Source organism: Myotis nattereri, assembly GCF_964212035.1.
Source record: "Myotis nattereri genome assembly, chromosome: 3".
NCBI lineage: Eukaryota > Metazoa > Chordata > Mammalia > Chiroptera > Vespertilionidae > Myotis > Myotis nattereri.
In genome coordinates, this window is record NC_138077.1 from 5970112 (window position 1) to 5988817 (window position 18706).

The 18706-nt window shown below is 50.7% G+C and overlaps 1 protein-coding gene across 1 annotated transcript in view; it reads right to left on the bottom strand.

Annotated features, from left to right (window-relative positions):
* Positions 1-18706, bottom strand: part of DSCAM (DS cell adhesion molecule) — a gene marked incomplete at its 5' end in the record, with an annotated part of 440423 nt that overhangs the window by 99173 nt on the left and 322544 nt on the right. Inside the window, 5 exons of the mRNA XM_081088248.1 lie at positions 2900-2970; positions 12816-12983; positions 15178-15306; positions 15884-15980; positions 17058-17254. Coding sequence (XP_080944374.1) covers positions 2900-2970; positions 12816-12983; positions 15178-15306; positions 15884-15980; positions 17058-17254 — 662 coding nt within the window. The remainder of the gene's footprint in view (positions 1-2899; positions 2971-12815; positions 12984-15177; positions 15307-15883; positions 15981-17057; positions 17255-18706) is intronic.

Sequence of the window (18706 nt, forward strand, 5' to 3'; positions counted from 1 at the left end):
GGTCTCTATTCAGTAGGCCCTGAGCCCCTGTGCCAGACTTGATAATGTCAAAATTTGAAATTTTTCTTTGACAAAAGAAATCCTACTAAAGAGGGAATATGCTAATTGACCCTCATGCCATCGCAAAGATGGTGGTGCCCACAGCCAATAAGGAGAGAATATGCTGACTGTCCCACCCTCAAAAATGGCGGCACCCACAGCCATACGATGGCGGTGTCCAGTCCCCTCAGCCCTGCTGGGGCAGCAGGTGCACGGCAAGGCTGGGCCTGCCAGGTCCAGCTGCTCTGTGCACCTGCCTCCAGAGTCCCCCAGTCCCCTCAACCCCCCAGCTTCCCAGGGCCAGCCCAAAGCACAGGCAAACCTTGGATGGTGGCTGCACAGTGCCATCCAAGGCTCAGGTAACCAGGGCCGGCTGAGGCTTGCACTGCCGGCAGTGGCAGCAGCAGGGGTGTAATGGGGCATTGCCTTCCCCTGATCTCCAGGTCGCCTCCTGCCCCTGAGGGCTCCTGGACTGTGAGAGGGGGCAGGTGGGCTGAGGGACCCCCCCTCCAGTGCATGAATTTTCATGCACCGGGCCTCTAGTAACAAATAAAAAGGGAAAGCTGTTCATTTTGTTCAACAGAAGGTGTGTGTTACAGAAGTGTTGCTGGTACAATAACAGTTAAATTGAACATCTGTCTCCCGAGTTATAGAAAGGCCACTGCCCTGGCCGTTAAGAGGTTTAGCAACTAAAGGAGCAATTTTCCCACCCAAACCCCAGGGCTCTTCTCCCCTCTATCATGCATCTCTCCTTTGAGCACATCATTTACTTCCCATCAGTGGCCCTGTGACCCTGAATGAATGAGTTTCCACCACAGACGTCTTACATACAATCCCGTGTTTCCATCCCAACTGCCTGAGGTGGGCTCCCTCCTGGGTGAACATAACTTCTTTCTTTACGTCCTTCTTCCTCCTCCTTTCCTGCCACCTCCTGACACGAACTGTAAATCTGGAACTTTTCACATGAAGGAAAGGCATACTTTATGCACCGTGTCATATCCCACTTTGCATCTGCTTTAGATGATGGATAAGCGCACACAATTTGGTTGAGTGAGACACTTTCCTTACATAACTGGGCCAACGAATGGGCAGCCCTTACCTCATTCGGTGTGAGGTCAGCCACATGCCCGTCTGCGTGCGGACAGGCCGGTCAACAACCCCCGCTATGGAGACAGGTCACTGTTCTGTGAACAGCATCCTACAACCGGTTCACGATCTCATGGAAACAAGGCTTCCTCTGACTAGCCCACGCCATGCTCATCCTTTCGGCGTTCAGAGGAAATTGAACTGTAATTACTGACTTTGCTGCTGCATTTGATGGAGATGAAAGAAGGTAAAGCCCTTTAGAGCCTGAAGAGCTCCCATGCTTGGTTACAAGGGCTCTGTGGACAGACCCCTCTCTCAAGCAGGACCCCACAAGCTTTAGGGGCCACAGCACTCGCTGGCCTTTTTCAGGGGCGCACACATGCAAGGGAACGAGGAGGGCGAGTGGGTGAAACTTCACAGCCTTTCATCCAGCCAGAGTGAGTCAGCGTTCCGTTTGTAGAGTGGCCGGGACGCGTGAGGGGTTAGGGCTTGCTGAGTGCCTTTCATGACATGTGTGTGATGCTCACAGCTGGCGGATGTGCTCACAAAGATGAATGACACCCTTCCCCCACCGCGGCCGCACTGTCTGAGCAGCTGAACCATCGTGGCCCGCTGCCCGCTGGCATCGCGACTCACTGACACAAAGGGGCCTGCTGCAGGGACTCGTGTTAACAACAAAGGGGTACCCACCCCTGCAATGAAAATCCCCTTTTAGACAGATGTTGGTTACTGAGTGAAAGAGCTCATCTTCCAATGAAAAAACAAGGACGGGCTTGGTTTTTATGGTTACAGGAGGGGTGCGCCTGGAAGACCTCACTGGGCCCCCCTCCCCTTCCCTGAGTGAGAAGACAGAAAAAAGGGGGAGGCAAGAGGCAGGGAGAAAACCCAAGCAATGAGAGAAATCCGGAACTGGATTCGTGAGCGTGACTTCACAGAAGTTTTGACCCAGCAACAGCACCCCAGATAAAGTGGGGGTTGGCCCAAGGTGGTTGTCTCCAAGAGCACATTACGGGGTGACTAATTCCCAAGACAGTTTCACCCACCAGGTGAGTGACGCCAGGTGAGGTCCCTGGGGAGTGGCGCTAGTCTCTGACGAGCTGGCACCGGAATAAGACTCTACTGCTTGCTTTATTGGGAGCTTTGCTATGGAACCCTGGGCGAGACAAAGCAGCTGTCTGCCTGCACTTGGCTCAGGCTTCCTTCCTCTTCCAGCAATGGCCAACGCCCCCTGCTGGCCAGCAGCAGTCTGCACCTGCCGGCTGCATCTGGGGGACCACTGCATGGGATGCAGCCTGCTGGATGGTGCAGTCGCTGGTGAGGAAATGGTGGTGGTGGTGGTGGTGGGGGGGGGGCTGGGGGTGTGCTCAAGGACACAGCTAGCAGGTGGCACAGGGAGGACTTGTCTCCTCAGGGGGCTCGCCACACACCGTGATTTGCCACTTAGGAAAAGCAATTAGAAACCGTCTCCCCTAGGGGGCAATCAGAGATGCATTCAGGCAGTCTTCCCACGATTTGTCTGGAGACCAGCACTTAGGACTCAATCAGGATTCAAAGAATAAAAATAAGACACAGCCACGTCACTCTCTGTGGATGTAGAATTTGCTGTAAAAGTATGAGGAATGTGGACACAGATCCTGGATTTTAAGAAAAGGGCTCTTAACCTAATTTGGCAGAACTGAATGTTAGTGTCTCGGCATCGTAACAGGTAACATGAGAGAGAGGTGCTCGCCTCCATGGAAACGGTGCCGGGAAAGCAAGAGTCTGTGTGGTTTACCTTCCAGGTGACCCTGATGCTCTGAGACGAGATGGGCTCCAGGTGGACTTCCTGAGGTGGGCCATCAGGAGCTGAAAGACCAAAACCCACAGGCCGTTAGAAGCGGGTTCCACATGGACCAGCACCTACACAGCAGGGCACAGGCCCAAGACAGGCCGCTCAGCACAAGACGCATGTTGTGGGCACGCCAATCTGGCAGGGTCACTGCACTGAGTACCCCAGGGCTCTCCCGCTCCCGGAAAAAGCGACTCTCCAGGGCTGCCCTCACCTTCTTCTCCATGCCTCGGCCACTTGATTAGTAAACTCAAGTGTGATCAAGTTAACGGGTAAAACAAGACATTCCTTTCATAAAGCTCTGCCTGTGGTGCTGCTGAGTAAAGGCCCTTCTCTTTCCCTTGGAAGTCTCTGTTAGTGACATGGCTTTGGGGCCGACCAGCTACTCAGAGGTACCGAGGCATAAAAAGAAAGAACAAGAGAGAGGGAGAGAGGGAGAGAGGGAGAGAGGGAGAGAGGGAGAGGGGGAGGGGGAGAGGGAGAGGGAGAGGGAGAGGGAGAGGGAGAGGGAGAGGGAGAGAGAGAGAGAGAGAGAGAGAGAGAGAGAGAGAGAGAGAAAGTAAGTCAGGATCCTTCTGCCTGAGTCATGTATGTGCTTTAGTTCTTCATACTTTCCAATTACAAATTCTTGTTAACTAGGGGCCATGGCCACAGATGGCAGAAGCAAACTTAAAAAGCAAAAGTGTGCAACTCACACCAACCTATTTCTAATGGCCTTTGGATTCCAATTACATCCAGTTCCAGTCAGTTAGCATGTATTGGATATGTACTGTGTGCTAAGGACATTGTGTAGAACTAAGGGATGTAGAGCATTCCTGTCCTCCTGAGTTTGTGATCTAACCAGGACAGGTGAGATGACATGACTATGGCCAAGTGTCATCTGAGCAGCAGAAGCAAACAGTGACCCAGGGGTCAGCAGGGAGAGACCCCTCTGAATGGAAGGTGTTGTTAGGTTGATTTCTGTGGACATGGCGCCCTTGGCGGAAGGGTGAGGAGTATCGGGGGCTAAGAAAGCAGACGTAGTGAATGTGAGCTCATTGTGAAGAATTTGAAAGTGAAAGGAAGGGTAGAGATGAAGGTCAGATTGGAGACTGGCAAGGTCAAGGGAAATGCTTCCCTTTTTTTCAGAGAAAGGAGTTTTGAGCAAGAACAGGAGGCACAGATGCTTCTCGTCTTACCAAGGGGCTATGTCCTAATGAACCCACTCAAAGTTGAAAACATCATAAATGGAAATGAGTTGAACACCACACTGTAGTCTATGGTTGTTCACCCTTGTGATTGCGTGGCTGGGAGCTGTGGCTCCCTGCACCTGCCCAGCCTCGCCAAAGTATCATACAGCATATTGCTAGCCCAGGAAGAGGTCAAAATTCTCACTTGGAAGTATGGTTTCTACTGAATGCATGTTGCTTTGGCACCATCATAAAGTCAAAAAATCAAAAGTCGGTCCAGCCAGTGTGTTCAGTGGTTGGGCATCAACCCATGAACCAGGAGGTCATGGTTGGATTCCTAGTCAAGTCACATGCCCGGGTTGCAGGCTCAATCCCCAGTGTGGGGTGCACAGGAGGCAGCTCATCAATGATTCTCTCTCATCATGGATGTGTCTTTCTCTCTCTCCCTCTCCTTCCCTCTCTCTGAAATCAACAAAAACATATTTAAAAAATCACAAGTGGAACCATCACAAGTCAGAGGCTGTCTGTGGTTGCTAAGTTGGTGGGCATTTCAATCTTTCTCCCTGAGTTCAAATTAGGACATTACCACTTAGTAGATGTGTGTGTTTTTGTTTGTTTGTTTGTTTTGTTTTGCTTTTGCAGGCAGGCTACATAACTTCTCTGTACCTCAGTACCCTTCTCTATATAATGGGACAGTAAAATTTCTATCATAATGTTATGTAAACAACCTAAGACAGAGGTTGGAGCTGTGGCCAATATAATTTGAAAGAGATTATTTTGGCACTGCATTTTCCATTCTAAGTTTCTAAAATATCATAATAAAAACTTTATATTAAAAAATTAGTCTGCTTTCAGAATTTTAGTTTTTCCTTACAGCTCCTGAGCTATAATTTTTTCATGGGCCCTCATCTCATTGCAAAGAAACAATTTTTGTAAAATGACAGTCTAAGGCAGACTGAATTTCTAACGCTGAAAGTGTTGAAGATCAGCAATTAGGTATCCATTTATTTAACTAAATTGGAAAGTTGTATTGACCTTGACATTTAAGAATTTATATACATGTTTTTGAAGGAGGGACACTGTAATATATCTAGCATAGTTTCTTCTTTTTTAAAACAAAGCAAAACAGAATAGTTAGCTCTTCCCTGAGGGGGGAAGAAGGCTGGAAATAAGAATTAACAATGAATGTGATTTTCCAAAATAAACAATCTGCATTTCTACAGAAGCCCAAACTGTTCAATCAGTAAAACAGTCATAGATGAAGACAAAATGTACAGTTCAAATGGCAGCGTTCACTAATTCTGTTTCGCTGGAACTCAGTGATGGCAGACGCTTGGGCACTGCCAGTCCCACAGGTCTCCACTCTTGCTTCCTCTGGGGTCACCCAGGCTGGCTCCGCCTCCCTCCCTGCTGAGCCTGCTCCTGGCTCCCTGCTTCCCTGACTGCTCTCTGTGGCTCTCAGTGGACTGTCCTCTCTCCCCCTTCCAACCAGTGACACCAAGACTCAGCCTCAGCGCTCCCCTCTGCCCTCAAAATAGTCTCTCCTGGCTTCACCCGGAATCTTGGTGATAAACCAATCATTCCACTGGCTCAGGGGTCCTCAAACTACGGCCCGCGGGCCACATGCAAATACAAATATTGTATTTGTTCCCGTTTTGTTTTTTTACTTCAAAATAAGATATGTGCAGTGTGCATAGGCATTTGTTCATAGTATTTTTTTTTTTAACTATAGTCGGGCCTCCAACGGTCTGAGGGACAGTGAACTGGCCCCTGATTAAAAAGTCTGAGGACCCCTGCACTGGCTGAACGACCCCAGTGGGAATCACCCCCTGATGCCCATCTCTGGTTTCCTTATTGGGGAATCACTCGATTGAGGTTCTGCTACATGCAAGGCCCTAAACTAAGCAAGGGCTGGTGTGCAAACATGGATAAAAAAATGAGTTGAGGGACAACTGCAGGCCCACAACCACGTGCTGCTCTCTGCTAGGGCAGTACGGCCCAGGGGGGTGCTCTTTGCTTGGGAAAGGAGGCCAAGACTGTTCAGTAAAAATCAAAATAAAACCAAGAAGAGTTGACACCTGGAAGAGGAAAGGATAACTTCATTTAAATAATGCTTTATCAAATAAATTGCTAAGTTATTTAACTATTATTCATTAAGCACCTATTATATGGTTCTAAGTGTCTGGGATATAGCAGTGAACACAACAAGCAACTATTCCTACCCTTGTGAGAGGGAGGAAATAGATCATAAACCAAATAAATCAATACATTGTATGGTGTGTTTGATGGTAACAGATGCTACTTTTAAAAAGCAAAGTGTTAACAGAGGGAGGGGACCAAGCCCAAGAGTGGACTATGGGTTGAACTTGGAATGGGGAAGAGAGTCAGGGTATAGGACTCATTGAAAAGATGTTATTTGAGAAAAGACTTGAAGGAGGTATGGAAGGAGGGGGAAGAGCACTCCAGAACAATCCCAGAATATTCCAGGATATACCAGAACATTCCAGGAGAGCTGGCGGGAGTACACCCAGCATGCATGAGGAACACGGAGGAGGTCAGTGATTTAATTTCCAGTGGAAGCTGGGAAAACGACAGTGGAAGCAGACTGCTGAAGGCTGGGGTCGGGGTGTCCCTGGTTCTCAGTGGGTGGACCCTGTGCATCGGACTCTCTCCTTGCAGAGCAGTGATGCCACCCTGGGCTAATGTGCACCAATACTCGTATGTTTATTGTAACACATCTTACTCCTTAAGTAAGGCATCTTACTCCTTAAGCCCCCATCAGATCCTCTCAGTACACAGGAAACCCTTCTTCTAGACCTGCCGCTGCTCTGAAATGTGACGAAAAAGGATGCCAAGGCCATTCACTCAGCGCTGGATCCAATGCCAACCGGATGACTCCACACGGTGACCCCTCCATAATCCCGACCTTCCATTCTCTGAGGCATCTGAAAATTCAGTGTGCTTTTTAGGCGCTCCCGCCTAATTGAACGTCCACGTTCTAAGGTCAGACTCATAATGAAAACGGTGAAGGGATCAGCCACCCCAAACTCAGCCACGGCACTCAGTGGCAGGTGGCCAGGGCACAGCCGCTAATGGGCGAGTTGGTCTGGGTGAGGGTCAGCTGCGGATGTGAGCGGCCGATCTGCGCCAGAGAAACAGGGCATGTGCATCCGTGCACTTCTGCTCCATTAGGAGCTGACCTCATTATCACTTGGCAGAGTCTCCACTTTAGCTTCAGCTTCTCCCCTTCAGGGGGCTCGGCACTGCAGAGGGGAGTCGGGAGGAGGATGCTGGACAGGGTGACCTCTGGCCCCTGGCTATGCCCCAAGGTCAAGTGCAGTAGAGCACTGATCCTGTGTTTGTGTACTTTCCCGTGAAAACACGCAGTGTTGTGGCACCGGAACAGGGCTACTTCCAGCGGGACACAGGAATGCCATGGGCAGGGGGGTGATTCTCTCTGCACTGGGCTTTGCAATGGATGCTACGGCAGGAACCTGGGACCTGAATGCCCACATGGCAAGGCCAACATTAGGGATCTGCATGCCTTTTCTGTGCGGGGAAGACAGTAAGTATTTAGGCTTTGCAAGCCCCATGCGGTCTCATGTTGTTCCTCGTCCTTTTCTTTTTAAAATGTAAAAGCTGCCCTTGCTGGTTTGGCTCAGTGGATAGAACATCGGCCTGCGGACTGAAGGGTCCTGGGTTTGATTCCGATTAAGGTCACATGCCTGGGTTGCAGGCTCAATCCCCAGTGCAGGAGGCAGCCGGTCAATGATTCTCCCTCATTATTGATGTTTCTATCTCTCTCTCCCTTTCTCTTCCTCTCTGAAATCAATACAAATAAAAATATAAAGTGTAAAAGCGATTCTTAGCTCAAGAATTGTAAGTGGACTTTGGTGCATGGGCTCTAGTCTGTGACCCCTTAAATGAAAGAAGGGGGGGGCTGATGGTTAATTGGGGTGCAGGGCTGGCCTAAGGGGGAACCACTCTATCCTCAGCTGCAGCTGATCCTTACCAAACAGGCACTCAAGAGAAGTTCAACATGTAAATTTCGACCTGAAGTCTCCAGATTTTAACAACTGGCACCGAGTTGTAAAGACCTGCACAGCAACAGGCAGAAGCCACCCACACACCTGCAGGCTGCCGCTGTGCGAGCTGCGGGGACAGGGCCCCGGGACACGCTCCCCGGTCAGGACAGGTGGGTGTCTCGGCCGCAGGCCCGGATGCTTCTGGTGGTCCCAGTGGGACCTCCAGTGAGCGGGCCTTCTTCTTTCTCCCACCTTCCTCATCTCCCCTTCAGCCTTACCCTTCTCCTTTCTCTACTTTCCTTTCTTTATGAGGTCCTTCAACATTTCAGTGTGGGTTTAATCCACCATATATTTTTGTCAACAGTTACACACACACACACACACCATGGAGTCCAGTGTAGCTGTGAGTAGTAATATAGTGGGAGGGGGACACAGACCTACCACCTACACACACACACACACACACACACACACACACACACACACCATGAAGTCCAGTGTAGCTGTGAGTAGTAATATAGTGGGGGGGGGGGACACAGACCTACCACCTACACACACACACACACACACACACACACACCATGAAGTCCAGTGTAGCTGTGAGTAGTAATATAGTGGGGGGGGGGGGGACACAGACCTACCACCTACACACACACACACACACACACACCATGGAGTCCAGTGTACTGTGAGTAGTAATATAGTGTGTGTGTGTGGGGGGACACAGACCTACCACCTACACACACACACACACACACACACACACTCTGCTCATCACTCCTCCTCTTCTCAGACCGCTCTGTAAGGCATGCTTGTGGCGATCCTCCCGCGTGTACCGAGCAGTCTCCCTGGTGAGGAGCACCGGGCGCCGTGAGAAGCGACCACGTCGCTCAGAGGCCGCTGCCAGGAAGACTCCCACTCGGTGCTGGTGGCGGGGTGGGGGCAGGGGCGGTGGCAACAGTGCCATCCAAGGGGCCTGGAGAAGGTTCTGAACTGGCGGCCTCCTTGACCTGGCATTTCAAGAAGAGTACAGACAGGAAGACAGAGTCCGAGGGCCTTCCAGACGGGACAGAGCACGCATGCCGCGGGGGAAGGGAAGGGCAGGCTGCCGCTGACGACCATGGAGTCCAGCGTAGCTGCGAGCAGTAATACAGTAGGCGGGGGACACAGACCTCCCACCTCCCAGACTCATTTCTCCAGCCAGGAAGGCAGTGAGAGGTGTCAGGGGCTCCAGACTTGGGAACTATATTACCATAAAAATGAGTAGGTTTCCAGAAGCTTCCACCCAACGATTTTCACTGCCTGCGCGATGGCTACTTTTGTTTTCTTTTTTTCTTTTTTTTCTTTTTTTTTAGGGAAAGGGAGCAGTTTGGATGAGGAATGGTCATCTCCATACCTTTGGGCTTCCCTGCTGGGAAGTGACAGTAGCAACTAGTAGCCTCTGTGGCAATTGTAGTGAGGGTGTACTTGGTCAGGGTAATTGTAGTGAGAGTGTGTATGGTCAGGGAGCAGGGTGGTTGTAGTGAGGGTGCATATGGTCAGGGAGCAGGGTGGTTGTAGTGAGGGTGTGTATGGTCAGGGAGTGGGGTGGTTGTAGTGAGGGTGTGTATGGTCAGGGAGCGGGGTGGTTGTAGTGAGGGTGTGTATGGTCAGGGAGTAGGGTGGTTGTAGTGAGGGTGTGTATGGTCAGGGAGTGGGGTGGTTGTCCTAAGGGTGTGTATGGTCAGGGAGCAGGGTGGTTGTAGTGAGGGTGTGTATGGTCAGGGAGCGGGGTGGTTGTAGTGAGGGTGTGTATGGTCAGGGAGTGGGGTGGTTGTCCTAAGGGTGTGTATGGTCAGGGAGTGGGGTGGTTGTCCTGAGGTGTGTATGGTCAGGGAGCGGGGTGGTTGTAGTGAGGGTGTGTATGGTCAGGGAGCGGGGTGGTTGTAGTGAGGGTGTGTATGGTCAGGGAGCGGGGTGGTTGTAGTGAGGGTGTGCTTGGTCAGGGAGCGGGGTGGTTGTAGTGAGGGTGTGCTTGGTCAGGTAGAGGGGTGGTTGTAGTGAGGGTGTGCTTGGTCAGGGAGCGGGGTGGTTGTAGTGAGGGTGTGTATGGTCAGGGAGTGGGGTGGTTGTAGTGAAGGTGTGCTTGGTCAGGGAGCGGGGTGGTTGTAGTGAGGGTGTGCTTGGTCAGGTAGAGGGGTGGTTGTAGTGAGGGTGTGTATGGTCAGGGAGCGGGGTGGTTGTAGTGAGGGTGTGCTTGGTCAGGGAGCGGGGTGGTTGTAGTGAGGGTGTGCTTGGTCAGGGAGCGGGGTGGTTGTAGTGAGGGTGTGCTTGGTCAGGTAGAGGGGTGGTTGTAGTGAGGGTGTGCTTGGTCAGGGTAGCAGGGTAGTTGCCTTCTGTTCCATGTGAGTCATAGGAGGTGAATGACTTTGCATTTCCGTCACGCAAACCTAGGCACCAAGACAAAGACAGAATGTGCTTTGGAGCTTTGCTCAAGCTGCTCCTACCCTTGCATCCTCCCTCCGCTCACCTGCCGGTGAAGGAGCGAGGCTGGCAGCCGGCACCTGGTAAACCACAAGGCGCTCCAGGAGCCCAGCTGGGGCTCTGAGCCCGCCTGCCTCCGAGATCCAGGGAGCTGCTTGCAGACCGCTGACCAGGCGGCTGATCACCTGGCCTCCTGGCTGGGAGAGAAACGTTGCCATGGCAACTGCTGGCTGCAGCCCAGGTCACCAGGGAAACGAAATAAAAAGCAACAACACCAGCCTTCCTAATGGCTAATGGCGATCGGAAAGCAGCCCCCAAAGCACCGCCAGCAACAGCTAGCTACCTGGAGAAGGCCCTCGAGACAGGGCAGTTAGAAAGGGGTGAAGAGGAAGGGGGAGGTGGGGCACTGCACTGTGTTATATTTTGGGGGCAGCTTATTGTCCCTAAATATCCAGCGTAATGAGATTTCAGGAAGTTAGTGGGTTGCTTACATAAATATTTAAATAAGATTCCATTTGTGCAGGAACATGCAGATACTCCTTTCCCACTTATTTCTGAGAAATGGAAAGTACTTTTAAAGCTTGGCGTTTAGTCCATTTATCCAATGTCCGTGTTAAGGAGGAGAAAAGCATAATGATGTCCACTTTGCAGGTAAGAAATCCGCGGAGTACCAAGTATCAGAAATGGTTCATCCTCAGACAGCAAAGCACAAAGCACCCCTCCCCCACCCTTGCCCCCACCTTAAGAACAATTTCCAAGCGCCATTATGTGCCAGGGTTGAGAAAAGAGTGCTCATCGCTATTCAGGAAGAACTGTATATTTTAACCTATTTCCTTGAGAATCCATTGACTACCCATATCAAGAGTTAAATTTCGCATTTGTTCTGACCCAGAAATCCTACTTCTTGTTATTTAAACTAAGAAAATAATCTTGAAAATAGCAGAAGATATACCACAAGGGTGTTCATCACAGTGGTGTTCGTAATAATGAAAACCAGAACACGACTGACATGCCTAACAATATAGAATTGGTAAAATAAATGGCAAAGGTACCATTACAAATTGTAGAAAGATACTTAAGAGATACATAAGAGGGATGTCTAGTTGTAAAGCCATTAATGAGGGCAACAGAGAAGTAGGTGGTGGGAAGGAAGTCAAGGACAACCCTGAAAGATAAACCTCCTGTTGGACTCCTGATCATGTGGGAATGATCGCCGTAACCTTGGTGACGGAGAAGCAGGGATCTGACACTAAGCTTCCAACTTCCCCGCAGCAGTAGGTAGTGGCTGAGTACCTCTGACTGTTGGCAGGAAAAGGAAAGCTAGCTTTGGGGGCTAGACTCTTTCTCCCTAAGAGATAAGCCAGGCTTTGCTTCCTTACCTTTCCTTCCCCAAGAAAACTCAAGGGCTGCTTGCTTCCACCTCTCCTTCTAGGAGTTAGCTTGTCAGTCAGCATTCATGGCCACTGCCTAACTGCTCAGTCCTGTACAAATCGCTTAATTTCACCCCCTGGTAGCCACGAGTGGACCACAGTGTTGAAGGGTGTGTGTACACCTGCGTGTGCCTGCATGCCTGTGTGGGTGAGGAAACAGTTACAGAATTTATTGAGCAGGTGGTATCACCTGTTCATAGATAGCTCTAGGTGGCAGGATCATGGTACCTACTTTGCCTTCTTCAAAATGCTATGTCTATCTTTTAAGGTTTCAAAACTGAATATGAAATACTTTGTAATAGGAAAAAAAAAACCCAAAAAAGTTTATTATAGAAACACTGACATTCCTAGTTAATGAAATAACCTGTACTACCATCTCCCCAGCTGCCCACACAGAGCATATTCTTGCCATTTCCTAGGTAAGCCTCCCTCCCTCACCTGGACAGCACAGGAACATGGGCACGATAAACACTCATGGATCTTCTGTCCACCTGGATTCCACGTATCCAAACAAAGGAAGTGTAACAATGGCAAGGTTCTCTAACTCGCACTAGTGGCTAGTGTCATCTGTCTTTCTTTTAAGTCTTGGGTATGAGAACCTTGAACGAAGCCCTATTTGAAGGGCAGTGCCTCCCAAGCAGGAGGCGGTACACTGTCTGTGCTTTGGTGGGGTGTGGAGCTGTGGCGCGCTCTCATCAAAGGTCTGATCCTGCATTAACCACCTGAGCCCCAGAGCCAGCTCCAGGCTCCTGGGCCTCCAGCCAGCCACACGCACCTGCCTCGTCTGCGGTGATGGACAGCTCGTTGCTGGGCTCACTCTTGCCAATCCGGTTCTTGGCGTACATGCGGATGCTGTAGGTGGAGGAAGGGTGGATATCAATGATGGTGGCCGAGTTCAGCTGAGGGGAAACATCTTTGGTTCTCTGAGCAGAATCCCAGGAGTCTTTTGGGTTTTGTTTTTCAAAAAAGAAGAGATAGAGACGTGAGTTTTTTTCCCTCTGCCTTTGCAAGTTCACAAGTAGGAATTAAAAACAAAATCAGTAAAACAAGAAAGAAAGAAAAGTCACAACTCAAAGTGAAATTCTCAATGCATTGCTCCCAGTGTCCTGGCGGGAGGGCCATCAGAGGGGGGACGACAACACGCGCATCGTCTATTTGAGGGGTACAGGGGTGTGGGCTCCTGAGCTCAGGGACTCCCAGGCAACACACCAGGTCTGTGGGTGGAGATCACGGAGGGGAGACGACGAGGCCAGAGCTCATGTAGTGGAATAGGCCACGTCTGTGCGCTCATTGAACAAGGTAACAAAAGGAATTAGGGTTCGGACTCCCCTCCACCATAAAGAAAAGGTATTTGAAAACCAGCACCATCTTCAGCCAAGAAGATCCCTTCTCCTCCCAATGAGAAGTGGTAAAAACAAAATACAGATAAAAATTCATCCCAGTCTCCAGTATAAACGCTGCTTTCCAAATACATTTCTTAAATCTAACGTGAAATCCTTTAGTCTCAGCTCCTTTATTGCAGAAATTATTTTTGAACCACAGCTAATTTTAAAGTCAGCACGTGTCTAGTTTGAAGGGTTATCATTGAATAGGTGACAATATGTACCTGCGGATGTTAGGGCCTCAGCCAATCAGGAGAATGTCAGTAAATGGTTCTTATTTCAGAAAGTATGGGCAGGTGCTGATTGGGGGTGAGGGATCAAGAGATGATGTTGGTTGTAGAGAACAGAACCCCTGGAGATGGAGGACAGAGAGGATGCTCACACTCCTACACCCCAGGATCCTCTTGTGTGGTGCTCATCACACTTGTAGGAGTTGCACTGGGAGTCTGTGTTCCCTGCTAGATGTTAAGCCCCATGCGGCCAGAGACCATGCTTGCCATGTGCAATGCCATATCCTCAGTGCCCACACAGAGCCTGAGAAATGATATGGGCATGTTTAACAGATGAATATATCAATAGCAAATACCCAGACCTCTGAGCCGGGGATGATCCCGCTCTCCTTTCCACTATGGAGGTTCGGAGGGCTGCTCTGCCCAGAGGTCACCATGGTGCAAAAGACTTTCTGGACTTGTAAGACCAATATGTGGCCTCCAGCCCACCTTTGCTCTAACTTATCAGGGAATAGAACATAATAGAAGTGAACAACTAATATTCCAGCTAAAAGAAAATAGTGTCATTTGGGTCAAGAAGATTGAAGGCGGAAGAGCATGATGTAAAAAGAGAAGGTGCCGCAAAAAATAAATGGCAGGTGACTTAAGAGAAGACGTACGAGGGGGAGAGACATTAATATCAATGAAATGGCACATAAAGATGAGCCCTGGTCCCAAGGAGAGAAAGCCAGGCCTTGTGGAGAAGACATCCAGGACAAGAGAGAGGAAAGGAAGCCCAGACAGCACAGATGCAGAGGAAGTGCTAACCACCCAGGAGGCGTCGGCTCTGTTCCTCAGGGCCCCCATCTCCCGGCCTCACTGGCCCTGTCGCATTCCCTGGTGCCGGAGTGACTCCTCTCAAGAGGCCCCTGTGGGCGTCACCTCACCCCAGGACGCCAGCTGCCTCTCTGGGATGAACAAGCCGAGCGGGCCTGTGTTTCCTACATGCGTTTCCCATCAATCCGGATTCTTATTCCAAGTCCCAATGCCATTTCTCAAAGCACCACTCTTGGGCTCGGGTGGCCATGGCAGGGCAATCCACAGTGCCCGCCAAGGGATAAACAGGGCTGCGTGGGTGGCTTCTGAATCCTATTAACCCTGCACGTGCTGATGGCGCTCTAATTCCTCATCTCTTTTGTGAGCGGGTAAGAGTCCACGTGGGAAGTGCAGGGCAGCCGCCCAAACCATGATGGTGGCCAGGACTCAGCAGCTGCCCGCATGCCGGTCGCTGGCAAGAGTGACAAGTGGCTCACAATGCAAGATGAGGCTCAGAGCGAAAGGAGGCGGAGCCGCGCCCAGGAGGGGCACTGGACATGAAAACTCCACCCAGGAAGCGTGGGGGACCTCACCCAGAAGAGACAAACCGGGGCCGAGAGCCCCCTGAGTTTGCTGAGTCCAGGTTTGCTCTCACAGTGATAGCAATGGACAAGGACAACACAAGGGCGTTCCGAAGTGGACCTGAAGCCGGAGGAAACGCAGGACTTACCTGATTTATTTTTGCATTCGATATCATAGCCCGTGATGGGGCTGTTGCCATCGAACCCCATGGTCCACCTGAGGGTGATTGTGCGTGCCTTCACGTCTTTGATCTCGATTTCCGGAGGGTCCGGCGGCTCTGTCAATCAACAGGACACAGGCACTGGGTGAGCGCAGACCCGAGGGGCTGTGGGGGCGCGTGGGGCCGGGGGGACTGCTGCGTGGGGCTCCTGGGGGCTCTGTCAGCACCCCACGCTGGAGGATGCTTTTCCCCCGGGGACCATCATCTTTCCCTCCCCTCACTGAGGGGAGGAGAAACCTCACTTTTCCCGGACTGCCCTCTTCAGAGCATGGGCAGAGCCGGGCCAAACTGGGAGGGTTTAAATGCCACTCTTCTAGTTTGGAATCTACAACTCAAATGCTATTTGAGTTAAATGTCAAATGTTAAACTTGTCTTTTCTTTCGGATCGTCTGGGGTGAGGAGCCCTAAAATTGAGCAGAGAAGGCACTGGCTGCTGGGTCACATGACCCAGGTCCTTTAAGGACTCAGTTCCATGTTGGGCTGCACCCTGACATATTCGGGGCCCTGCACACGCTGCCTCCGCAGAGCCGAACTCCCAGGGAGTGAGGGGCTTCACAGCAAGCGGAGGCCACGCAGGCGCCTGGGCACGCGCCACTGTCCTCAAACAGCCTGTCCCCCCGCTGTCTCTGCCGACCTTGCACTGTGAGCTGAATTATTCCTCGGTCCTCCCCGTAGGAATTGATCGCGTGGCAGGAGAAGAAGCCAGAATCTTCTCTCACTGTCGGCAAAATCTATGTGCAAAGCAGAAAGAAACTCACCTTATCCAGTAACACAGAGTGAGGGTTTGGGCTGCAAGAATCTCTCCACTCCCACCCTCCTCCCACCCCCAGCACATGTATGCAAACACACACACACACACGCACACATACACATACACACATATACACACACATGCACACACACACGCACACTTCCAGCAGCAAATCATTTCAGCACAACTGCAATGGTAAGACGAATAGCTCCCATGTACATTAGTGACATCAGTTGCTGGCTCCTTAAATTGGATGCCTACTTTATGTAGAATGTCATGGGCAAGTTGATAGATATTCCACATATACTCCTCACCCCACCCCCATCCCCATAGCCTGCCTTTAAAGCACCCACAGGAGCCCTGTCTAAGGAGCCGGGTCTGTGAGTCCTGCATTAGAGCCTCGGGCTGCAAGACCCTCATCGGAGATTTGCTCCAGGAGGACTGCAGGGCCGGACCAGCGAGTGAATCGACACCCGAGTTTCAGACACACGCGTTCCCCCTTGTGTGTGTGCTAGCATCACCTCTCCCTTGCACGCAAAGCATCACTCAATTAGCTACCAACTGTGCCAAACAATCTGAGACTATAACACTTTTTTTCCAGCGTTTGTGATTGTCTTTGAAGGACAGGGTTTTGTTACGCTGGGTTTTACCAAAGAAGCAAAATATTTCCCCTTACACTATTTTATCCCAACGCCCATCCAATTTCTCTCTTTATGGGACATTAAAACCTGCGACAGCATGGGCTGCCATTCCTCCAGGATGAACTGCCTTTAAGGAACTCTAGTTCTCAGGATTTTTTATTATTACTATTACAGTTGGGTTCCCTGCCGTGTTTGTAATAATTTTACTCTTACTAACACTGAGGAGAAAGTACGGTTTCTGCAGGCTCCTCGCTAATCTCTCTGTCTGAAGGGGAGAGCGATGGTGCTTCATGAGTAAACTCCAAAAGGTTGCTCGCTGCTTGTTTATCCCCCACACGCACCCACCCACGTGGCAAGACAGGCCCATTCAGCCAATGCACTTAAATTCTGATCCGCGGGGCTTGTCGTGCCTTTACCTGCAGAGTAGAAACCACCTCCTCTCCCGCCTCCTTGGTGGACACGAGGTAGCGGGCCATTTCGGGGTTGATGATGCGGTCCTCCTTCTCCCAGCGGACGATGATGGGCTTCTCGCCGTGGGCCGTGCAGCTCATTTCCTTCTTTTGCCCCTGGGTGGCCAGGGTGGTGTTGGGATAGGACGTGATCATTGCAGGAACTGAAAACCCAAAGGGAAACGACTTATTCGGCCCAGAGGGGGTCTAGATGTTCCCCATCACACTCAGCTAAGTCATTCTCCAAGAGACGTTTCTCCAAAATAAAACCTATTCACGAAACGGCTGAGCAAGAATCAGAATGAAAATAGAGGGAAGGTGGCAGAAAAATGAAATGTGACCCAATGAGCCCTAAGCAACATTGCCGTGTGGCTTCACGCACAGGGGATGTCTCTCTCTTCCAATCCCATGAGGGCAGACGTGGGTCACGGGCATGGCCCATGGTCCCTAGGACACTTAGGAAAAAGATTGTGCTTGACAATTAGACTGGGAAGGGGGCTTCCATTAAGAATTATGCTCCTTGTTCTGTAATCACAAGTGTTTCTATCATTTTCAGCCACGGACATGAAACCTTACTAATGAGCGTAGGTGGAGCCCTGATCATTGCTGAGCCATCCCTGAAATTCCTCCCAGACATTCCCCTCTCTCACAGTCACTACACACTTTCATAGTCACTGAGAGACCTCAGACCTCCTCTTCTCGCATGACCTATGGCAGGAAATCGCATCCCCGATTCACTGAGAAAACAGGAACCTGGATTTGTGAAACATCTCGAGTTCCCTCTCCCCCACCTCAAAATTTGTCTGTAGACTTCCATTCTTGGCAGTATAGTGCATGACATAAGATCGCACTCCCAGTCCACAAACCACCTAGAAATGCCGGGTAACACTCTGCATTTATAAGAAAGTGGGAGAAAACCCAGGAGCCAGGATCCAAAGTGGATGTTGGAAGGCCAGAGATAGTGTGATGCCAGAACTCTGCTACTTGAGGGCAGGGAACTCAACGTGAGACCTCCAACCCGGACTCCTCAAACAGCTCCATCTTCAGAGCAAGAATATAGCCCACAAAAAATCCACACTGACAAAGGGAGAAGCCAATGCCACGGCTCCAGAAGGAGCAGGAAGCAGAATGGACCACTGGTCCCTTCTCTCTCCTCCGTGGATATTCCTGCTTCAGCTTCACACCCTGCACCATCAGAGCTCTGGGTGCTACTGGACCCCTTGGAGCAGGGGATGTGGAACTTGCACATCTTGTATGTGTGTGGATGGAGAGCTGAAAGGGAAGCTCACACCTTGACCAAGGAGGAACTGGGCAGGCGCGTTGGACTTCTGTGCCCTGGGCAGTGGGCACACCTGCTCTGTGCGTGAAGCCTCGCTATGAGCCCAGCCTGCCATGACGCTGTGGCACATGCTCATGGTGCTGGGGACCACTTCCCTGAATGTAGCTATGGGAGAGGCCAGGCCCATCTCTGAGCTTCTCCTGACATGTCTCCATATCACTTTCCTTTAATCAGAGAGCGAGAATTTTCTTTATAGCGGTGTTGTCTCAATCTAACCATAAACCTCAACCATATATTTATGAGACAAATGAAGTATCACAAATTGTGCCTAAGAGCC